This window comes from Anomalospiza imberbis, chromosome Z (genome assembly GCF_031753505.1).
Source record: "Anomalospiza imberbis isolate Cuckoo-Finch-1a 21T00152 chromosome Z, ASM3175350v1, whole genome shotgun sequence".
NCBI lineage: Eukaryota > Metazoa > Chordata > Aves > Passeriformes > Viduidae > Anomalospiza > Anomalospiza imberbis.
This window is the reverse complement of record NC_089721.1, coordinates 54189352-54210744: the sequence shown is the minus strand read 5'-3', so window position 1 is coordinate 54210744 and position 21393 is coordinate 54189352. Positions and strand designations below refer to the sequence as shown.

The following is a 21393-nucleotide window of genomic DNA, read 5'->3' as shown; positions in this document are numbered from 1 at the left end:
TGGTTTGTTGCATGCTGCACATTAAGCCAGTTCTGATCCCAGTACTGCTGCACATGGTGGTTTTATCAAAGTTCATTTTTGTGGGTGTGATGATCAGAGGGAAGTCAGGCTGAGATCCCCAGAACAGTTGTGATTAGGATTGATGCCATGAGGTGGTCTGTGAGGTGATACATATGCAGCTATTGCTACCACTTCTACACACAGAAGTGGTAATACAGTGTTGCATAGTGACAAACATCATACAGTTTAACTCATTGGCTATTTTCACCTAAAATCAAATTGCCTTGAGGCACACACAGGACTTCCCCATCCTCCAATATCACCCACCAAGTGCACCTGGGTCCTTGAGCAAAAGCAATCCCACAGATAGGTTTGCCTTTTCCTGAGGCAGGAATAACCCAGACCACTTTCCCCAGCATGCTTTTAGTATTCCCTACAGGAAATTTATCCCCTTCTACACCACATAAAAACTTTGGGCAGGGCCAGCCTGGCTGGCAGATCCTCTGGTATCTAACCAGGTAGCCTCTGCTAAATGTGTATGTATCCCAACATTTGAATGTCCCACCACCCATTGCTTTCAGTGTAGTCTTTAACAGTCCATTTCATAATTCGTTCTTTCCAGAGGCTGGTGCATGATAGGGAATGACACATCCACTCAACGCCATGTTCTTTGGCCCAAATGTCTATGAGGATGTTTAGAAATGAAGTTCCACTGTCTGATTCAGACCTTTCTAGGGTGCCATATTGCCACAGGACTTGATTTTCCAGGCCCAGGATGGTGTTCCAGGCAGTGGCATGAGGCACAGGGCACGTCCCTAGCCATCCAGTGGCTGCTTCCACCACTGTGAGCACATGGCACTTGCCATCACAGATTTGGGGGGGTATGGTATGGTCAATCTGCCAGGCCTCCCCATACCTGCCTGGCCTGCTTTATGACAGCTCATGTTTCATATTCATGAATAACCTGTGTTCTTGGTTAAGTCCACCTCTCAATCCCAAACCTATCTCTATGTTGCATCTCTTCTTTGGTGTCCCAAGGTGTCATGGGCCCACCAAGCTAGAAATAATTTACCCTTGAATTGCCACTCCAGGTCCACCTGAGACTCCTGAGTCCTGGAAGCCTGATCCACCTGCTGGTTATGCTGATGTTCTTCAGTGGCCTAGCACATGACACACCTTCACAACCAGGCTCTCCATCTGGGCAGCAATATCTTGCCACAATGCAGCAACTCTGATGGGTTTACCTTACACCAATTATTCTTTTTCACAATTTGCCAATTATTCTGCTTCCGTTACTGCAACCACCCCCACAGGGCAATTGCTACCACCTGTGAATCAGTATAAAGCATCGGCCATTTCTCTCATTCAGTAATGTCTAAGGCCAGCTGGATGGCTTTCAACTCTGAAAACTGACTTGATTTACCTTCTCCTTCAGCAGTTTCTGCAGCTTGTTGTGGGGGACTCCATACAGCCACTTTCCAGTGCTTTCCCACAAGGACAGGAAGGACCCAAACAAAAAAAGGCATATTGCTCCTTCCTTTCTGGTAATGTATTACATAGTGGGGCCTCTCCAGTACATATTACCTCTCCTTCTGGTGACATTCCCAAATCTTTGCCTTCTGGTCAGTCCATGATCACTTCTAAGATTCCTGGATGATGAGGTTTCCTATCCAAGCTCGTTGTGCAACAAGTGCAACCCACTTACTCCATATAGCATTGGTTGCATGATGTGTAGAGGAGATCCTCCCTTTGAATATCCAGCCCATCATACATCCAGTGTACCAGGAGGAGCTGTGCTTCAGTACTAATCACTTCCAAAGTGGCTTGGACACCATAAGCTGGCTTGTGTCTCCTTTTAGTTGGAGTATAATAGGCCTCAGATCCTCCTTATGGCCAATTCCAAAAAAACTGGGGTTCAACCTTGAGCTTCACCTGGTGCTTTCTGTTAGAGGCTCCAGGAAGAACCATTCTCTTCAGCTGCAGTATAAAGCACATTTTTTAAATCTTGCCCTATTCAGACTGGCCAAGGGATACACCATGGATTATCTCCTATTTGGTTTATTCAAAGGCTTGTTGCTGCCCAGGGCCCCATTCAAAATAATTCTTCTTCTGTGTCATGTGCTAGAGGGAGCTTACAATCAGACGAATTTGAAATGTTCATTTTCCAAAATCCCACAGTGCCTAGAAGAGCTGGTGTTTATTTCTAGGTAGTTGGTGGGAACATCACTGTTATCCTATAAGTAAAGTCCATTGGGATCTGGTGATGTCCATCTTGCCATTCTATTCCTAAAAACTGCATGTCCTATGCAGCTTCCTTCACCTTACCCTGTTTTATGGAAAATATGGATTTCAGAAGGATTTGGATTTTCTTTCCTTTCTCAAAAACCTCTCCTGCAGTATTCCTCCAAAGAAAGATCTCATCAATATATTCCAGGTGTTTTGGAGCTTCACCCTGCTCCAGTGCAGTCTGGATCAGTCCATGGCAGATGGTAGGGCTGTGTTTCCATCCCTGCCACAGTCAGTTCCAGGTTTATTGGACATCCCTCCAAGCGAAAACAAACTGTGGCCTGCTCTCTGCTGCCAGAGGGATTAAGAAAAACATGTCAGCAATGTCAGTGTTGGCACCGCTTGGCTGCCTTTGACTCATGTTTTCACTGAAGCTCCAGAATGTTTGGTGTGGCAAACACTCAGAGGCAGCATTCATTCAGGCCATGATAATCTACTCTTAGTCTCCATCCCCAATAGACTTTCACACTTGCCATATGGGGCTGTTAAGGGGTAAGCAGGTCCTGCTGTTCACTCCTTGGCTCTCCAGCCAGCAAACCATGGGTAGGAGTTACAGAGTCTCTGTTGCAGCCTTATTACCTTCCATGCACCACTGTGGTAGTGAATGGCACCTGCTGTTCTTCAGCCTTCAGCAACCCCACAACAGGAGAGTGCTCTGGGAGAGCAGGCAAGGTAGACCACTGTTTAATTTCCTCTGTCTCTTGAGAAGTAATACCAAAAGCCCACCAATACCCTGAAATATAATCTCCTGGCACAGTCTATGCCAAAGATGCGTGGATCCTCTGGTCCAGGCACACTAAGGTGCTTTTTCCTCTAATTCCCAGTTGGACTAATTTTAGCCTCCAATATAGTTAGCTGTTTGGACTCCCCTGTTACTCCAGAAATACAAATAAATTCTGTTCCTGTACAGCTTGATGGCATTAGGGTACAATGTGCACCAGTGTCTACCAAAGCCTTGTATTCCTGTGGGGCTGCTGTGCCAGGCCATTGAATCCACGCAATGTGGATTCAATGGCCTGGCACAGCAGTAAACCCAGTAAACCCAGTTATCCCTCTCCTCCACCTGGCTAGAGGCTAAGGCCCTTCTAATACCGATCTCAAGGTTCCCCACTAGCATCTTGTAGAAATGGACTAGAACTTCTTTCCATAGGGTCAGTATTACAACCAGACACTCCATTCTGCCTGGAAAACTGTCTGCTGGAGACTGGAGCAGCAACCTCCCTGGAAAAAATTGCACTGTGCTTCTTTTCCCCTGCAATTCCTGCACCTGTGCATCTAGGATCAAGGTGGATTGTTCATCCCTCTTCCTCATATCCTCACTGTGGTCCTCCTGGTAAAACCATAGGCACCCTGTGGTGTGTACCTTTTATATCCTCTCTCTTGAGCAAGAGGACACCTGTTGTCAGTAGTAGAAAGAGGGGCCCCTAGAGGTGAGGAGTAGGACATATTCTCTCTGAAATGCTGAAAATCCTGAATCAGTTAATCTACCAGTTTATCTGATAGCTTTTCCACAGCTGCAGTGATGGGGGAAGGAATACTGTCTTTGTATTCCTGGATGTGGAAAATCACCCACTGTTAGTTGTGCATTATCTTTCAGAAATACTGTTGACAAGGGGTTGGCATGTGCTGTTGGTGCACTCTGTACAAATTTCCACTATGAATTGTGGACATAAGACATGATCTGGACCTGGGTAGCACATTGTCCTGGTCAAAATATATCACTTCTCATATGGCTAATTGCCTCAGGTATTTAATACCTCTCTCTATTGCAGCCCATTCGCTTAAATTACATGGAATATCTTCTTTATGGGGATACCTTGCCATCCCACTTAATAAGAGTCATGTCCACAGACAAAGTACTTGTGTCTTTATTCCCATTGCTTTGTCAATGCCCAGTTTCTCAGCAAGTGGTCCCTGCTTTCCTTACTCTCTTAATGCCACACTATTGGCTCTATTGTCCCAGCACTGGAACAGCCAGGTGATTATACCGTCACCTGGACAATGACTGAAATCTTCTCATATCTCCCACAGCTCACTCAGGGAAAGGGATCAATTGTGGCTGTCTCTTCTGTCTCCTCCTCCAGTTCCTGTGATGGCCTTGATGATGGCTCTGTAATTCACCCTTGTGACAGTGCTGCTTCTTTGTCCTCTTTATTCTTCCTGTCCTCCTTGACTGCTTTTGCTAAAGGTTTTTTACAGGATGATTTTCATGTACTTTTCTTCTGCTTCTATACAGGGGTAACTGACACTGGCCCCTGTAGGTTCTGTTTCAGTGGTGTTAGTGGCAGTTCCTGTCACTGGGGTCAGAGCAGCTGCAGTGTCCCACAGTGGCTGGAGCAGTTGCATGGCCTGTTTTCATCTTATTGTCAGATTCAGAGATATTTTCCCCCTCAGACTACTGAGCAGTGTTGACCATGGCTCAATAAGAATGGGCCAGGCCACAACATGTTGCAGTGATTTGGGCTCTCTCTGGGCTTCCAGGATGACAGCACACATTTAAAAAGTAGTTTACTAGTTTCTGCATTCTGTACTTGCTCAGGGGCAAGGTGCAAATATCTTGAAGGTGCCCACTGCCCTATGTACTTACTCATAAAATCCCATGCACCCTGCCACCCCAAACTATTCAGCTGTTCCAGTAACAGCTACGGCAGAGTTAATTTCTTCTCAGTAGCTGTTACAGTGCTGTGTTTTGGATTTAGAATGAGAATGGTGTTGATAACACAGCGATGTTTTGCTTTTTGCTAAATTGTGCTTATCCAAAGTCAAGGACATTTTTTACCCTCCTTATCTCATGCTCTGCCAGTGAAAAGATATAGAAATAAAACCAAACTGGGACAAGTGACCTGAACTGGACAAAGAGATATTGCACACCAGAGAACATCATGCCTGGTATATAAAGTGGGAAGAGTTACCTGGAATGGCAGCTGTGCTAGGTTTGGGAAGGAGGAGTCTGATATCAGTCAGCAGGTGGTGAGCAATTGCATTGTAGATCACTTGTTTGTTTTCTTTCTATTGTTATTATTATTATTATATTTTACTTTATTTTCAATTATTAAAATATTCTTATTGCAACATATGAATTTTACTCTGATCCTTCTCTTTATTGCACTGGGTTGGAGGTGGAGAGAGGGGGTGGAGTTGAGCAAGTGGTTGCTTTGTGCTTAATTTCCATCTGGCCTTAAACCACAACATCCTTTTCACACCTGATCATGGACCCAAACGGTTGATATAAGGGCAGGTCTGAAAGTGTGTTAAAAGAAAATTGTTATAAACATTCATTGTTGTAGTTTAACAGTTGCTAGCTACAATGTGGACTTATTCGCTCTCATATTTGTGACAGTTTTTCTGTATTGTACCAGTGATACTAGTACTTGTTCTCTGTGGTGTATTTTGCAGGATGGGACTATGATATGACAGTGTTGGCCATACATAAACCAATCAGGTGCATGTATTCAGCATTGCAGGCACCTCTGTGCTTTGGGAGTTCTTTATTGTGAATGATTAATAATCTTTGTATTTTTCCCTTTGGAGGAACAGCCTATGAGGGGAACTCCTTCCTATTTTTTTTCTCCCTCTCCTATTTTCCTTCCTTGCCCTCCAGGCTGATAAGAGTAGTCAAGAATTTTTAAGATTTTGAATATCCTTTGACTACCTTTGAAACCCAATTGGTCTTTTTATTGGGAGCCAGCATGTTGTTGCAAATGGTTCAAGTCTTCTTTAAGGTCAGATAAATAATTCAGAACATCACCCAGAGATCTACCCAAAAACTGGACAGTTTGCAGATGTGGGAAGGAGAGATGAATTGAAATTTTTATGTTGAAATAGAACAATTTGATAATTGAAAATAAAGTAAAATAATATAACAATGATAACAAAAAGGGAAAATAGCAAGTGATGCACAATGAAATTTCTTACCACCTGCTGACTGATGCTAGACTCCCCTTCTCAAACCCAGATTGGTGACTCCCCCCAGTTTAGGTACTGGGCATGACATACTATGGTGTGGAATATCCCTTTGGCCAGTTACAGGCCACCTGTCCCTGCTATGCTCCCTCCTGGTTTGGGAGAGCATGAGGGAAGGAGGGAATAAAAAGTCCTTGACTTTGGAACAACAGGACTTAGCAAAAACCAAAACATCAGTATGTTATCAACACCACTCTCATCCAAAACACAAGACCATAACAGCTACTGAGAAGAAATTAACTCTATCCCAGCAGAAGCCAGAACAGCATGACAGAAATGTTATGCTGAATCTCTGCACAGGGTAGTAAAATTGAAGAGGAATTGCTAGATTTTTCCTTAATCTTTGTTGAATGTAGAGTAGCAATGAACTTAATTCATTTTGCATCTAATTATCAATTATAATCTAAAAATTGTTAAAGAAGGTATGCACAGAAAGCTGTGCTTGCTTTCATGAAGTAATCTTAGGGACACTGCAAAGATGTGTATGAAGTGAGAGACCACAGCTTTGGTTTACTGCTGCTTCATCCTCCAAAACACAATCAGTGTCCTGCAAGAGTGGAAGAGGGAAGAGTAAGTTGCTGTGGTAGAAACAGAGAATGAAGCTAAGCACAAATACAGTGGCGTTGATTATTAAAAAAGACAGTTACATCTGGAAATGTACAAGGCAATTGTATTAAGAGGATCTAAACCTGTGTGTGCAGTTTCACAGGCTAATAGCTCTGCTGCTCTTGACTTTCTGCAGCATTATGCTCTGTCCTTTTCCAAGCAAAATATTTGGGTTATGCAAATATGAAGCTGAAACACGGATCTGTTTTCCCTTGATGTCTACCTTCCTTGTAATGAAGATGAATTTCATGACCTGATATTATAGTGGAAATCAATGCAATGGAGGTACAGTCCTGGCAGAGGACAGAGCTGTATCTTTCAGTGGCAATGGTGTTTTGTCTCTGTAACACTTCTAGCCTGATATCAAGTGGCTGGAGAAGTCAGACATATCACAAAAACAGCTGGAAATGAGCCATTTTACTGAGTTCATTTTGGAGTTCTGTCTTCTCTAGACATGTCACCCCTTTGAAAATAATCAGATGCAGACATAAATTCATGGAATGCATCAAAAATTTGCTGGGCAGAAGCACTGCAGTCACATTTCTGTGACAAAAGAAAAAACTCAGGTGTCTTTAGAAAGCTGTCAACACTGCAGTGACTTCTCGTTACCAGAGGCTACTAGGCATTTCTAGACTACCATGGTAGTTCTAAATTATGTCTCTCTTCTGGGCATAAATTTTCAGAGACTGCTGGGAGTTACAATAGTAGGCTTAGCATAGCCGGTGTAGGTTGAATTGACTTGAGAGAGAAATGTCTACATGAACAAGTATTGCTGGTACTGGGTAGCGACGAGATCATTATGGAGAAAAGGGTTGCAAAGTATTAGGATCTTGGAGAAGATTCAGTGTGTCTTTTTCCATGACCATGCTTAGGCCCTGACTGAGGCACAAGCATGTGCATACCTGGTTGTGCCTACAGAATTATAGAATCATTAACATTGGAAAAGACCATTAAGACCATCGTTCTGCTGGACCTAAGCTAAACTTTGCTTTAAACTTCGTAGAGGACACCTCCCCAAGTGACCAAAAGCGAGCACTGGAGACCCCAGAAGAGGCCCATGCAGGCGTGGTGACACATCATAAGGCTGTGCAAACTAAATGACTATGCATGAGGTAGGTGGTAACAAAGTATTGGATAGGCGGGTTTATGTAACATTTTGTGTATAAATTCTCTTGGTTTTTACTCCTTGGTGCGCTGTTGTGATGTGTTTTGTTTTTTACTATTGTTTTCAACAGTTGGTTTTGTACCACCCCCCGCCCCTCCAATAGGCATTGGTTCAGTCCCTGCTGTCAGTCCTCCCTCATACCTACCCCTTATTCCAGAGGATTCCTTGTCATTTATGTATCCCTTGCTGCCGTATTGGTTTAGTTAGACTGTTCCCTTCCCAGGAACTCCCTGTTGGTTAGAACATTGTAATCCCCGCCTTATATTCCTCCCCTGCCACTCTGGTATTGGTTCCTAGTCCCAAGCTACACCCTAGTCCTGTCCCTTAAAACCACTGTCCTGCTTGTGCCTTCGTCCTCGCCTCTGCTGTATATTTGAGTTATGAATGCTTTTTGTTTCGCTGTTTTGGCATAATGAACGCTCCTTGGATAAGCAAGCAAGGCCCATCTCATCTTTTCCACGTTTTTTTTTCCATGATTACTCAGCAGCTACTTAGGAGGTTCGGGGTTCTAGGGGAGGTGTTTCACCCCCCTTCTGTTACTCATACCCAGCATGCCGCTGTGTGCCATTGCTGCGCCGCAGCAGTGTGTTTGATTTGTAGGAGACTTCCACCTTGCACCCTCTGTAAAATAAGCAGTATTTCCTTTCTGGACCTAAACATTTGTCTGTGTTCCTAAAATGTCAGTGTTCCAAAAATTTGTCAATACCAGCACCTCAGTGTTGTGAGGGGCCCAGAACTGGGCACATGACATGAGGTGTGGCCTCACCATTGCCAAGTACAGAGGGACAATCACTGCCCTGGTCCTGCTGGCCACACTGTTGCTGATATAGACCAGGATGTCATTGTCCTTCTTGGCCACCTGGGCATATGCTGGGCACATGCTGGGCCGTGTTCAGGTGCTCTTGGTCAGCACCCCCACATCCTTTTCTGCCAGGCAGATTGCCAGTCACTGTTCCAGCCTGAAGCATTGCCTGGGGTGTTGTGACCCAAAGGCATCACTCAGAACTTGGTCTTGTGGAGCCTCACACAACTGGCCTCAGTCCATCAATCCAGGCTGTCTCGATCCCCCTGAAGAGCATTACTGCCCTGCAGGTCAATACTCCCATCCAACGTGGTGTCATCTGTGAACTTGCTGGGTGTGGACTTTATTGTCTCATCCAGGTAGGTGATGAAGACATTAAACAGGGCTGGCCCAAATACTGACACCACTAGTACCAGCTGCCTGCTGGATTTAACTCCATTCACCACAACTTTTTGGGCCCGGCCATCCAGCCAGTTCTTATCCAGCAAAGAGTTCACTCATAAACACCATAAGCTGACAGTTTCTCCAGGAGAATGCTGTGGGAGATGGTGTCAAAGGTTTTGCTGAAATCTAGGTAGACAACATCCACAACCTTTCCCTCATTCTTTAGTTGTGTCCCCTTGCTATAGAAGGACATTCGGTTGGTCAGGCAGGACTTGTCTTCCAGAAACCCATTCTGGCTGGGCCTAACCTTCTGCTTGTCCTGTCTTATGTTCAGAGCAACCATCTTAGCCTATAATCTTAATTCCAACAACTTTTAAACAAGCCAGCAAACTAATAGATGGCAAACCCCTGCCAAAAAGCGAGAGGACTTATTTATATGAGAGGTCACTGCTGAAATGGTGGTGAACAGTTCTGGGTTAGGAGATGCAGCAACATTGGCAGCAGCTGCCAGGCAGTTGGGACCTAACAGCTGCCTGTGGGCAGAAGACATGTTTAGAACTCCATCTTTGTTACTGTTCAAGACCAAGTTTGTTAGGGCTCTGAGCAACCTGATGTAGTGGCTGGCATCCTTGCTCAAAGTGGGGCTAGAACTAGGCCATATTTAAAGTCCCTTCTGATCTAAACTATTCTGTGACTCTGTGAATTCAATTTCCCCTCTCTTCTTCTCCCTGTTTTTCCCCCACTTCTCTTCTACCTTTCCCCCTTTTTCTTCTCTCTCCTTTTCCCCGTTTTTCCTCTTTTTCATATTTTCTTTTTTCCTCTATTACTCCTCCCTGTTTTTCCTCCCATTTCCCCCTCTTTTTTTTTCTTCTCCTCTCCTTCCCGCCACTTCCCACTTTACTTTTTGTTTCCTTCTCTTTTATTTCTTTCGGCCGTGCTGTAACCAGCAGGTTTACTGGCCCCCAAAGCAGCTCCAGTCCGCACCGAGCGCCGCTGTCAGGCGCTGCAGGCAGCAGCGAGAAGCGGAGTCTGGCCGAGAGCCGGGGCGGTCCGCGGGGGCTGCGGGCGGAGCGGCCCCGGCCCCTCCCCGGGGCGGAGGGAACCGAGCCGAGCCCGCCAGAATCGCGCCGCCTGCCCGCTTCATCCCCTCCGTCTTCCCCGCGGCTTCGGTATGTCGTCTGGCGGCAGCCTGAGCACCATGCAGCGGCTGGTGGAGCAGCTGAAGGTGGAGGCGGCCGTGGAGAGGATCAAGGTGAGCCGGGGCGCGGGGTGCGGGGACCGGGGTGAGGCGCGGGGTGCCGCGACCCCCGCGGTGGGGCGGGAGAGAGGAGCTGCTCCTGCCTTCCCCTCCGCGCTGGTCGGCGCCGCCCGCCCTGGGGAGGAAGGGGGTGAGGCGTGCGTGTGCCCGGCGGGCTTCGAGCCCCGGCCGCACGGGAGCGACGAAGAGAGTGCCGTTCCCTGGTGGAAGGAGCCGTGATAAATAATACAGCAGCTCCTCGTTAATTCTGCACCAGCAAACAGATAACCGGCAGTAGTTCCTCGCAGCGGAGCCAGCCCGACTTCCCCCTGCTTCGGAGCGCTGGCAGGATCTGCAGGGGGAGGCGGTGCGGGGTGGTACCCGCTGGCACACTTGGGGAAGGCAGGCGATTTGCTACGCATGCATGAATCTTCTCCTGCTTGCACATTTCCAGACAAAGGCAGCTTGATGAGGCGGTCCTGTCGTCTGCCAGCTCCTCAGGTTTGGTGACCTGACCGAGACAGCTCTTGGTTTCCAGCAGATGTGAGGGGTTCATCACCATGCACAAAATCCAGCATAGTCTGTGGAGTGATGGAGATCAAATTAATTTATATGCTGCACTTTTCTCGTCTCTCTGCTTGCATTCGCCATTTTTCTCTGTCCAGAAAAGTCACTCACGAAAGACTCGCTTCCTCAGTCTGACGACAGTGCCAACACGTTGAGCTGCAGGAACTTAGCTAATTGATTTAAAAATAATTCAAAATACTTGTTCCCACTACTCCTGACCTGGGCTGGTGAAAATTTGACTTGCTCTTTGCAAGGTGAAACCACTCTGGCTTTTGGATATCATTCTAATCAATTTGGTTTTGTTATTACATTTTAATAGCAAAACAGAATCAGCAGATGCTTGATTCACTAAAAATTACTGTACTTATCACTGCAGTAAGGTGTGGGAATATGTGGAAAACAACATGTTTCAGAGTAGAAATGTAGACTCTTGTGCCAAGAAGAGTATTGTCAGACACTGAAATGATTGCCCGCTAGTTATTGTTGGTGCATGGATCTCTGTTCCTGCTCATTTTGAGTCATAAACTCAAAATACTCATGTACTTCTCCCCACTATTTTTTTGTGGGTGGGAAGTGGCTATAAAATACATAGTTTGTAGTTTTCAGGTGTTACTTTGTGGCAGTAACATATTCTGGAGCTCGACTTCCCAAGGCTGCGTATTTTTTATGAGTTTGCTCTGGTAATCCGGGGAGGCTTGTCCCTGATGGACCTCAGACTTACCTTTCTTGCAGCACTCTGCACAGCAGTCTCTTTCCAGGTTGCTGTTCTAGCAGCCTATTCATGGCTTTGAAATGACACATGATTAAAAACATGTCATGAAAATGACATGTTTTATGACATGTCATGTCATAAAAAATGACACATGATTAAAAACACATATAAATTATGTCATCTAGGTTTCTATAGATACAATACAAAAATAATGTGAAATATATTCAGCTGATAAAAACCACTTGGCTCAGTTTTAGCAAGCACTGAAATGGGAGAAAACATTGTTTCAGCTACTTTGAATAGACAATGTGTTTCCAGACGGAAGCTGGTTATGAAAGGATTTTTAAAAATACATTCCATACTGCCAAGTTCCAATGGTGATTTTGTTTACTCTGCTGGCTAAAAAAGCAGACAGGAACAATATTTTCAGAAAGAGGAAACTGAGTAGGAAGAAGTACCCATACACATCTTGCATGCGGAGGCTGCTGAAGGGAGTGTGTTTGTCATGTGATGAAATACTGCAGAAATTTCCTGTGTGAACAGGATAAAAGAAGAATGTTACGGGGCATAGGTAGGACTAAGAGTAGGCAGTTCTGGTTTATATCTTTTGAGGATATACATAGCTCAGTCTCTGTTGAAGGGTTTGGCAGCAAAGTGCAAGGAGATGCTCTAAGCACTGCTGACTTGCAAAGGAAAAAGCTCCATGTAGCCTTGGCCCAGCCAGTGTTGGCTAGTGGGATCTCTGCCTGATAGCCACGTGGTGCACAGTCAGGCACCACAAAGGGGCAGGTGCTGTGGTTGAGGCAAGGTTGCTAATGCTACAGGGGGTCCAAGGGGCTGGGCAGGGCAGGAGTCCTCTGCAGCCTCCAGAAAGGGCTTCTCCTCAGGTAAGGAAGGAGTGACAAAGCCTGCTGACTTAGCAGGAGTCCTTGCTGCAGATGCTTCTCCCTGTATTGTGCTCAAGAGAACCTGGGAGGCTGAGGGAAAAAAAAACTTCTCATAACAGCTCCCTGAAGTGCCATCAACTGCTGGCTAAATTCAGGCAGTTACTAGGATGAGCGTCCTGGAGGAGAGCCTGAAAAAGAATTGGAAGACAGTGAACAGGAGAGCAGCAAAATAGCAAAGAAAAATGTGTGCTAAGCCAGATTTCCCATGTGTCTTCAGATGGTATTAGATGGGATGGCCCAGAACCAAAATTCCACTGGGGCTCTGGGGTGGTTCCTGTAGACAGGAGGCTGGGAAGCGTGGATGACCCTTCTGGTTATTGTTTTGGCAACAGTGCAGAGTTGTGTAGGAAGAAAAGTCAGTATTTCAGGAGTCCTGTAACAAAGGCAGAGGTGAGGTCAGAGGGGAACTTATAGTTCCATCAATATATTTAGTACTTCCTTTTTCTAAAATATATATCAGACAGCATGGGTTTTGACAGTTCCCCACAGCTGTTCTTAATATGTGTCTGGGAAACTGGAAATTCCTCTACATTTTCCTTCAAAAATGTAGGCACATGAATGACTTGCCATCCACAAGGAGAGAGAGCAGGGGAGTTCAGTGCTGAGGACATTTTGCCTTTGGGATCTTGGGCTTGTTCTGCAGCTCTGGACTCTCCTTTTAGGGGGCCAGAGTGTGGATTTGAAGTTCTGACTTCACTGCTGGGGGAAAATGACCATTTGGACTTCAAAAGCTTTTCATCCTCATCTTTTTGCTTTCACTCCTGGTTATACTCTGTGTTGTTTAGAAGTTTGTAATGAAATCCTTTTAATAAATTATCAGAAGATATGAGTTCAAATATAAACCTCCAAACACCACAGTACATTATAAAATCATCATAGCTCTATGCATTTTAATGGAAAGAAATTGCATCATACTGGCACCTCAGTCCTCTACACTCTTCTAGCTTATCACTGGTGTAGTATTTCATGTGTGCTTCATCAGAGCTTTGTAAATTCTGCTTCTGTGCTGATTTACTTGATGTTCTAGAATCTGAGAGGTGACTTGGCTGCACTCCAGCTCTGTTTGACAATAGCTCTTCAAGAGGAAATGCTTAATAGATGCTTGTGAATGAATTAGTTTCCTCTCTGGATTTTTTTTTCCTTTTCAGGTCTCTCAGGCAGCTGCAGAACTCCAGCAGTACTGTGCGCAAAATGCTTGCAAAGATGCCTTGCTTGTTGGGGTTCCTGCAGGGAGCAATCCCTTCCGTGAACCCCGATCTTGTGCTCTGCTCTGAAATCAGGTAATAAAGTCACAGATGCTATGACAACTACTCTAATTTGAAACTCAAGCCCTTGGAGAGACAAAGACACATGGTGATACTTGTTTAAGTGTTGAGTTCTTGCTTGAGTGTTCATCATTTCTCTGCTGGCTCTGTGAATGGTTTTTCTGGGCTTTTTAGGTGTGGCAGTTGAAGCATGTCTCTTTTCTACAGCTCTTTCTAGAGGTGTTTTCTTTATGAGTTAGTTTTTTATTGGGATAGTTGCGTTTCTGTGTTTGTGCTATGTTTGATATAGCCGGACAGTAGACAGCCACATACCCATCATGGAGAAGTAAGACAAAGCTGTGGCAATTTTATATGTTCTGATGACTAGCTCACAGCTTAAGAATCATGTTAAAATACATTTAGGTGTTTAATGTCATATTGCAGTTCATTTTGCTGTGTCTGTCCTTAGGCTTTTCCTGTTCTTACTGTTGGTACAGCACCAAAACCAGTGGAAGCAGAGAGGAGCTGAGACAATCTATAGCCACATCCTTCGTAACCTTTTTCAGCACAGATCTAAAAGATGAGCTACTCCCTGAACTCCGCATTGCCTGTACCCCTGTAACACCTGCAGAGCAGGTGGGTGGGTGGCTGTCCAACATTTGCAAACCTTTGGGATCCAGTTTCATGATTCCCAGTCTGGCCTATCCCATTTGTCACAGAGGTTATCAGTGATTGCAGCAGGAGAAAGAAAGGCCATGCATGCTAGTAGTCTTGGGCAGAACCACACCGTAACTTGGAAAATCTACTTCTTTCGCTTGACACACAAATGTGGAAGTAAGATGTTCAGAAGGGGTTACTCCTTAAAAGAAAAAATAAAAATAGTTCCTGCTAAAGAGCTGAAAAATCTACAGAGAGAGGAAGAAACACTGAAGCTTGTTCTTTTGATGAGAGTGCTATTAAAGAAAAAGTGGATGTTTTCTCTATGGGCAGAATTTAAGCTAGAACATAAAGTACTCATAAAATCTTCCCCTTGCTGCTGCCACCTGTTCCTGAGCTTGCACCTGAGCTTTTGCCTCATCAATGTCATGGCTTTGATTGTTGCTACATAGGTTTAACAAAACAGGACTGAACCTAAAGAAAGGGAACAACTGAACATGAGATGCTCTTCTGGAAAAATCTAGAGAGGGTGAAGCAAAAGCAGATTTTCCTAATTTCGGCACCACCTGTAATTCTTAGTGCAAATAAGATAAAATTTGTAATGACCATTGCATATGTTCTTCTGTTATTTAAGCAGCCTTTCTCCTTTTTGGTTTTTTGGGGGTCTGTGTGGTATATGTCTACATATTCTGAGGTGATCACATCACACAGATACATTACAAAAATATTTTCTCAGAAGAATTTGATGATTAATTTACAATATTTTAAAAAATGCATAGTTCAGCCCAAGATGTCATTTGGTACTTTTTGCTGACAGATCAAATATTTAGTTTATTATTCTTGTGTTACCTTAGGATCATAGGAAATTCAGAGCAAAGAAAAAAGCCATTTTAAAATGTTGTGATATTGTGAGGATATCAACATTCAGCAAAGGAAGGTCATTATTTGGTTTTTCTCAGTGCAAAGGAGCTTTTCTGTTGTAATTTATAAGAGACATTACATCTGTCAGCTTAAGAAAATGGCATTTAATAAGCCTTTTTTTTCTTCTTGTAGGGGAGGTCATTGGAGAATTGCCTTCAAGCATGACATGAATAACAACTGCCTTTCCTTCACAAGAAAAGTCTCTGTCTTTTATGTGGCTAAAACAGCATCCTAGATATCTGTCTGTGTGTTCTTGTGAATTTGTATTCCACTATATTTTAGTAATGTTCTTGAAGTTTTTTAATGTAACTCTTACTCTTTTCATAATCATCACCACTTTTACTACACTATGCTAACTATACAAATATTACTTGAGAAGTTTACATTTTAGAAAGTAAAAACATGTGAATTTTTAATCAAATTACTTACTCTGACCTTGATAAACTGTAACTCCAGAATAATAGCAAAAACTACTCACGGGGATTTTTTTTTTTCCGAAATAAAGCAACCTAAAAGTGAATAATTAAAGTATAGAGCTAAATGCTGTTAGAGCTGAAGTAATGTCTTCAGGGGACATTTTGCTTCCATTAGCAAAACCTGGAACCAACTTTAGTTTTTTTTCAAGTGCATCTCAGTGCATAAATGACACATTTTAGTAATTGCTGTAGCAGAGGCCTGATTCCTAAAGCATGTTTCTTGCAATACTTCTAATCTGTAAGCCTTCTTCTACTTTATAACAGTACTGTTGTAGTGGAATTTTCTTAATTTTCTTGACATATTTAAAATGTTACCAAACAGACACTAAGAATCTGTGAACACCCAAAGATAATTGCATGCATTGTTGTCACGGTTTGCAATACACAGAATTTACTAAAATGTGCTTGGTCATTTGCCTTCACTTTTTTGATAGAGCACTTTTACAAGAACAACTTTTTTTTTAATAGGTTTTTAATTTTGTGTACTTCCTATTGTTTGTACTAATCTTATAGAAGTTTCGAAATAAAATTCCTATCCCTCTTGGCTTTGAACTCATTGTGTAATTGTAACAAAGAGCAGCCACTGTAAAGAAGAGGATAGGTGGATTTTGTAGTGGGAGTGAAGGCCTCAAGCTCTTTGCTCTTTTGGGAAGAGATGGTTGCTGTTGGATTTTTAGAAACTGTATCTTATTAGTAGAAAAATCCCATTCGTATCTATTCACCACAGCTGTAAATACTAACAATGTTATGAGGCTCACTTACACATTTTGAAGCTGTAAGGAAGAACTCTGCAGTCTGAGTACTTAATGTTCATTAATGTTAACTGAAATGGGCCAACAGTATCCTCCAGGCAGTTCTGTCTTTGTCAAGTATTTTCATGTTGCTATCCCTCAGAAAGACACCAACATGAGAGCTGTAATACTGCCAGTATGTATTATGCCTTTAAATACTGAAGAAAACGTCCTTCGTCCTTCCTTCACAGCTTCTCTTCACTCTGACTGCCTTTCACTGTAGACTATTTAAGTATGGCAGTTTTTCTGTTAGTACTGGACACAGATATAGAAGTCTAGAGAAAAGCAAGTTACTATTGCACAGAGGCCATCAGAGGCTTGGTTTGAGGCCAAAATGTCAAAGATACTGATAAGTGAATACATCAAAAGCCTTTGGACAACCAGCATTTAGCTGCTGCCTACTTCCTCCCAGGCAAGCCCTTCATATTTCTTTTCCCTCTTTCGAAAAAACCTCCCCTCATCCCCACACCTCCACACTTATTTCTCTCCCCAGAACCCCTGCTGCATACACTTTCAGGCTCAGCAATGTCACTCGGAGCTTGGGTTTTGAAGTGGCTGCTGAGCTGGCACAAGGAGTGGCCAAATCACAGTGTGCAGCAGAGAGCCACCACTCCTAGACAGCCAGTCAACCACTGCTGTCTCTTGGCTGCTCTGCCCAAATCCATCTGATCTCTTGCAGCTGGAGCACCAGGTCAAAACAGCCGGAGTAGCACTGTGAGCATACTGCAGGACCTGGCTGCATCAGCGCCTTGCACCAGCAAGGACTAGGAAAATCTGTGCAGCAGTTGTGAGATCGATTGGGAACACTTCACTCAGCTGTCCCTCTGAGCATGGTGTTTATTCCTCAGACATGGATTCCAGCCTCTTCAGAGGAGTTTGGTTGCTGAACCTCTTTGCTCTCAGGGCAGTGTGTATCCGAGCTGCTGGATGGAAGCAGGGAGAGGAGTGACAGCAATGCTACCTCTGCCCTCCCAGGGCATGTTCTGTGAGAGAAGTCAAGCATCAGAACAAGCTCCAAACAGGACTGGTTGGCACTGTGGCTCTGGTTCCTGTTGGCAATCAGTTTGGTGAAGTGTGCCACTACTGGTTATTTTGTGCTGGCTGGGTAAAGTGGCTGCATCTCAGCAGCTCAGCATTGGCAGGTCCCCTTTCCTTGGCATAACCAAAGAACCTGACAAATGAGCCGGGGCAGCTGACTGCTTCTGTAGGCAGGAGAACATGTTGTCCCTTACCTAGCCAGTCTACAGGGCAATGTCCTTTCTACAGCTGTACCTGGGTTTGTACAACTTCTGAACTGAACCCAGTGACAGCTTAGACCAGGGCAAGCATCACATTTTGCTACAAAAGGAGGGGGAACAATGTAATATTTTATGAATTTGTCAATGTGTCCATATCTGTGATAGACTGAGATTTGTCATAAACAAATAGAGTAAAAATCAAGAGTCATTGCAAGCCCTTTCCCTTATTTTCCACTACATTACCAGTAATTTAACTGTACCCTGACATTTTTTCTACCTAATGGAAACTTAGCACTTGAATTTCTTTATTTAATGTATACAACATGCCTTTGTTTTCAAAGTTATCTACAGATTATCTATGCTATGCTTTCACAAGCATATGTTCATGGGGAAGTTGTGGTGTCAGCCTTTGATTGTGGAAGAGGAGAACATAAATACATCGTTTGGCACTGGCAGCCATAATTTTCTCAAACTGTGGTCATCTGTGACGGAGACTTTGTAACACTGAACTTTAAAAAAAACAGATTCCTGTTTTTTTGGGAGGTAGTTCGGAACAACATAACCCATAATGCAAAAGAAGTAAAATGGTTAGGTCTGGTGGCCACAAAAATGGGCCATGGATAGTAAGCAAATTACAACTTTTATTTCAGTCTTTCTCTTATTCTAGGAAACAGTGGCTTGTTGCAATTTTACTAGAAATCTTTTTATGTTACCACTTGTGAAAGGTATTTTCTCAAATCTTGCAATCAGTGTACAAATAATTCAGGGATATTACTGTGAACTAAAATTGCAGTTAGTACAGTCATAGCTTTTAAGAATTCAGTCAAAAACCAGCATTGTTTTCTCAGAAAGACCAAATCTTTCTTCCCTAAGTGCTGGTTTCATTTACTCAAATAGTGAATATGTGCTTAACAAAGGCTTTATGTCAAGTAAGTATTTAACTGCAAGCATAAACCTTAAACTTGGTGGTTTTTTCTTTTATTACCTGCCTGTCCCCCTCACCTTTCTGTTACTGCATCAAACTTAAGAAGATTAGTGAGTTTGAAATCTGAATCATCTCAGCTGAAGGCCACTGAACAGAGAAAGACATTCTGGAGCTGGCTGGCATGCCAGTGCAAACTGTTCATGCATTCCTGTGGCAGAATGGAGTTACTGTCTACCATTGCCCCCACACATATTTCCAGTTTTGTTGCCAAATCTTTTGGTGGAAAGTGAGGGTTTGGGTACTATTTTATCCTGTTCTTTAGATTACAAGTGAGATAGATTTTTTTTTTTAATTCAATCTTTCACCCCTTCAAGTTGTACCCTATAATATCTGGATCTGCTTCCCAGATAACTTTCATCCCCCAACTTGCCAATGCCCTGCAGCAGGCTAAAAAATACGGATGCCAAGAAATGGCCTCCAGCAGATTATGCAAAGGGTGAGGGTCACAGCTTAATCCCATGAAACAAATCTATGAGAATGCTAAATTTCAACACAGTCTTAGCATGTTGTCCATAAAACAAAGCACTTTTTCCTAGACTGATTATGATTAAAAGGAGCTCAGGAACTTACTATTCCTGAAGGAGCTGTCAGAAGAAGAGAAGTGGAATGGAGCCCAAGGGACAGTTACAAAAAGTCACAGCTGTAACTGCAAGAAATCTCCAAGACTTTGAGAAGCCTTGAGATGCCTTGAGATTCTGGCAGATCAAGCCCATCTTTACATTGGAAAAACAGCAGGCTCAGGGAGCAAACACAGGTGTTTTGAAAACCCAGAGTGACCCTCGGCATCTGTTTCTTTTTCCCTTCTGTTTTTTTATATAAAGAGTGATAAAGTACCTGTATATCACCCATGACAACAGAGAAGCTGTGATTATGTAGCTTCAAGAAACTAGTTTGTTTAGCAACATTTTAAAAACATACAGAAGAATCCTGAGCTAGTAAGAATTTCCAAATCCTAATTACTTTCTAAAAACTAACAACAATAATTTATTTATTTCCCTTTAAAGAGTTCAAGAATGAAAAAAGAAAATGTACGTAATATGCAAATCCTCATTCTGTTCAAAAGAATTTAAGACGTGTTTGTCCATCTCTTCTTCCAGGGACTCTTTCATATGTCAATCTTCTTTTTTTGAACTCCGGTACTTCTGGAAATGCTGAATCTGAAAAAGCAGTGGAAAAAAGAAAAATCGTTATAAACTATAAATACAACATGTATGCAGACTTAACTGTGTGCTTCTCAGAAGCAGTAGCAGACTTTGGCTTTAACTGATTTGTGCTCACTAATAAAACAGCTGTCATAAAATAAAATGTTTACAGATTGATATTTGCTACTTCTTACTGCTACTGTCCCATTTAATGCATATTGTCCTGCAATGGGAATATGGGACCTTATACAAAATTAATAAATCAACCTATACTTAACCACAATATTTCAAAAAATATTTAATGTTTATTTCTATTTCATTAATACTACACTTAGAATTATTCTATAATTGTTGAAATGTAGTTCTTTTTAACCAGACATAGTCATGTTTCTAAGTTGTTTTAATAAGCTACTTACATTCTTAAGATTCAAGTGCTTTTACAATAACGTATTTGAGAAGTTGCTTATTCAAAACAAGTTACTGTAAGGAAATTATATTTAGCCTTTACAAAAAGTATTGTCAGAAAATGCTAAAACTGACCTAAGTATTCGATATGTTCCAGTGGAAATACTGGCTTGGCCTGGTGTCATGAATTATCTGTGATTTAATGAGAGATTTATCTGACACCTGAAGAAATCCTTGGGGTTTGTTCCCAGTGTGTCTTTCTAACTTGACTCTCTACATATTTCTTAAATTTTTGCTCTCAGAGGCTTTTATTGTATTAAGGTGAAGTTATGGGTTTTTTGACTGGTTGGTTGGGGTGGTTTTTTTATTTGATTGTTTTTTTAATTTTTTTTTTGGGGGGGGGGTTAGTTTGCATTAGCATGAAAAGCTCTTTAGTATACTCATTTTTCCCCTGCTTAGTGAATTACAAAGTAGAATAAGTATGTTCTTCCAAAATCTAAACCAAAAATCACTTTTCCTTGTTTTGATTTGATTCACATTCAAGTATACTTTTGTCCTACTGGGCAAGAATAATACAGAAAGCTTATCAGTTGGAGATGTATTTTCAGAACACTGTAAAATGTGGTACCAGGAGAATTTGCCCTGATCTCTACTGAAATACATTGTAGAATTTTATGCTGTCAGTGCCAGTTACAGGTTACTGGAATATTTGTTACCTACTCAGCAATACTGCAGGTCTCGATTTTAATTCCAGAGAAGCAAAAGGTCTGTTCAGAGTTTCTGTATGAATGCTTAAATTTACAGAGGCTGAAAATTAAAAGAAGTTTACTATATCAAATTAACTTTTTCTCTTTTTATCTCCATA

At 42.8% G+C, this 21393-nt stretch overlaps 3 protein-coding genes across 11 annotated transcripts in view; 1 reads left to right on the top strand and 2 right to left on the bottom strand.

The window, feature by feature from the left end:
• Positions 1-9514, bottom strand: part of PTGR1 (prostaglandin reductase 1) — a 129684-nt gene extending 120170 nt beyond the window's left edge. Inside the window, exon 1 of the mRNA XM_068177165.1 lies at positions 9510-9514. The gene's annotated coding sequence lies outside the window, so the exon portion shown is untranslated. The remainder of the gene's footprint in view (positions 1-9509) is intronic.
• Positions 9515-10293: 779 nt separating this feature from the next.
• On the top strand, positions 10294-16519 carry GNG10 (G protein subunit gamma 10). The gene is made up of 3 exons (XM_068177167.1): positions 10294-10458; positions 13818-13949; positions 15624-16519. The coding sequence occupies exons 1-2, from the start codon at positions 10378-10380 to the stop codon at positions 13941-13943; spliced, it is 207 nt and encodes a 68-aa protein (XP_068033268.1). The 5' UTR covers positions 10294-10377; the 3' UTR covers positions 13944-13949; positions 15624-16519.
• Positions 16520-19784: 3265 nt separating this feature from the next.
• Positions 19785-21393, bottom strand: part of SHOC1 (shortage in chiasmata 1) — a 47598-nt gene continuing 45989 nt past the window's right edge. For all 9 annotated transcript variants that reach the window (XM_068175628.1, XM_068175629.1, XM_068175633.1 and 6 more), the window contains one exon: positions 19785-20123. In XM_068175628.1, the coding sequence (XP_068031729.1) occupies positions 20038-20123 (86 nt within the window). In that variant the 3' untranslated portion in view covers positions 19785-20037. The remainder of the gene's footprint in view (positions 20124-21393) is intronic.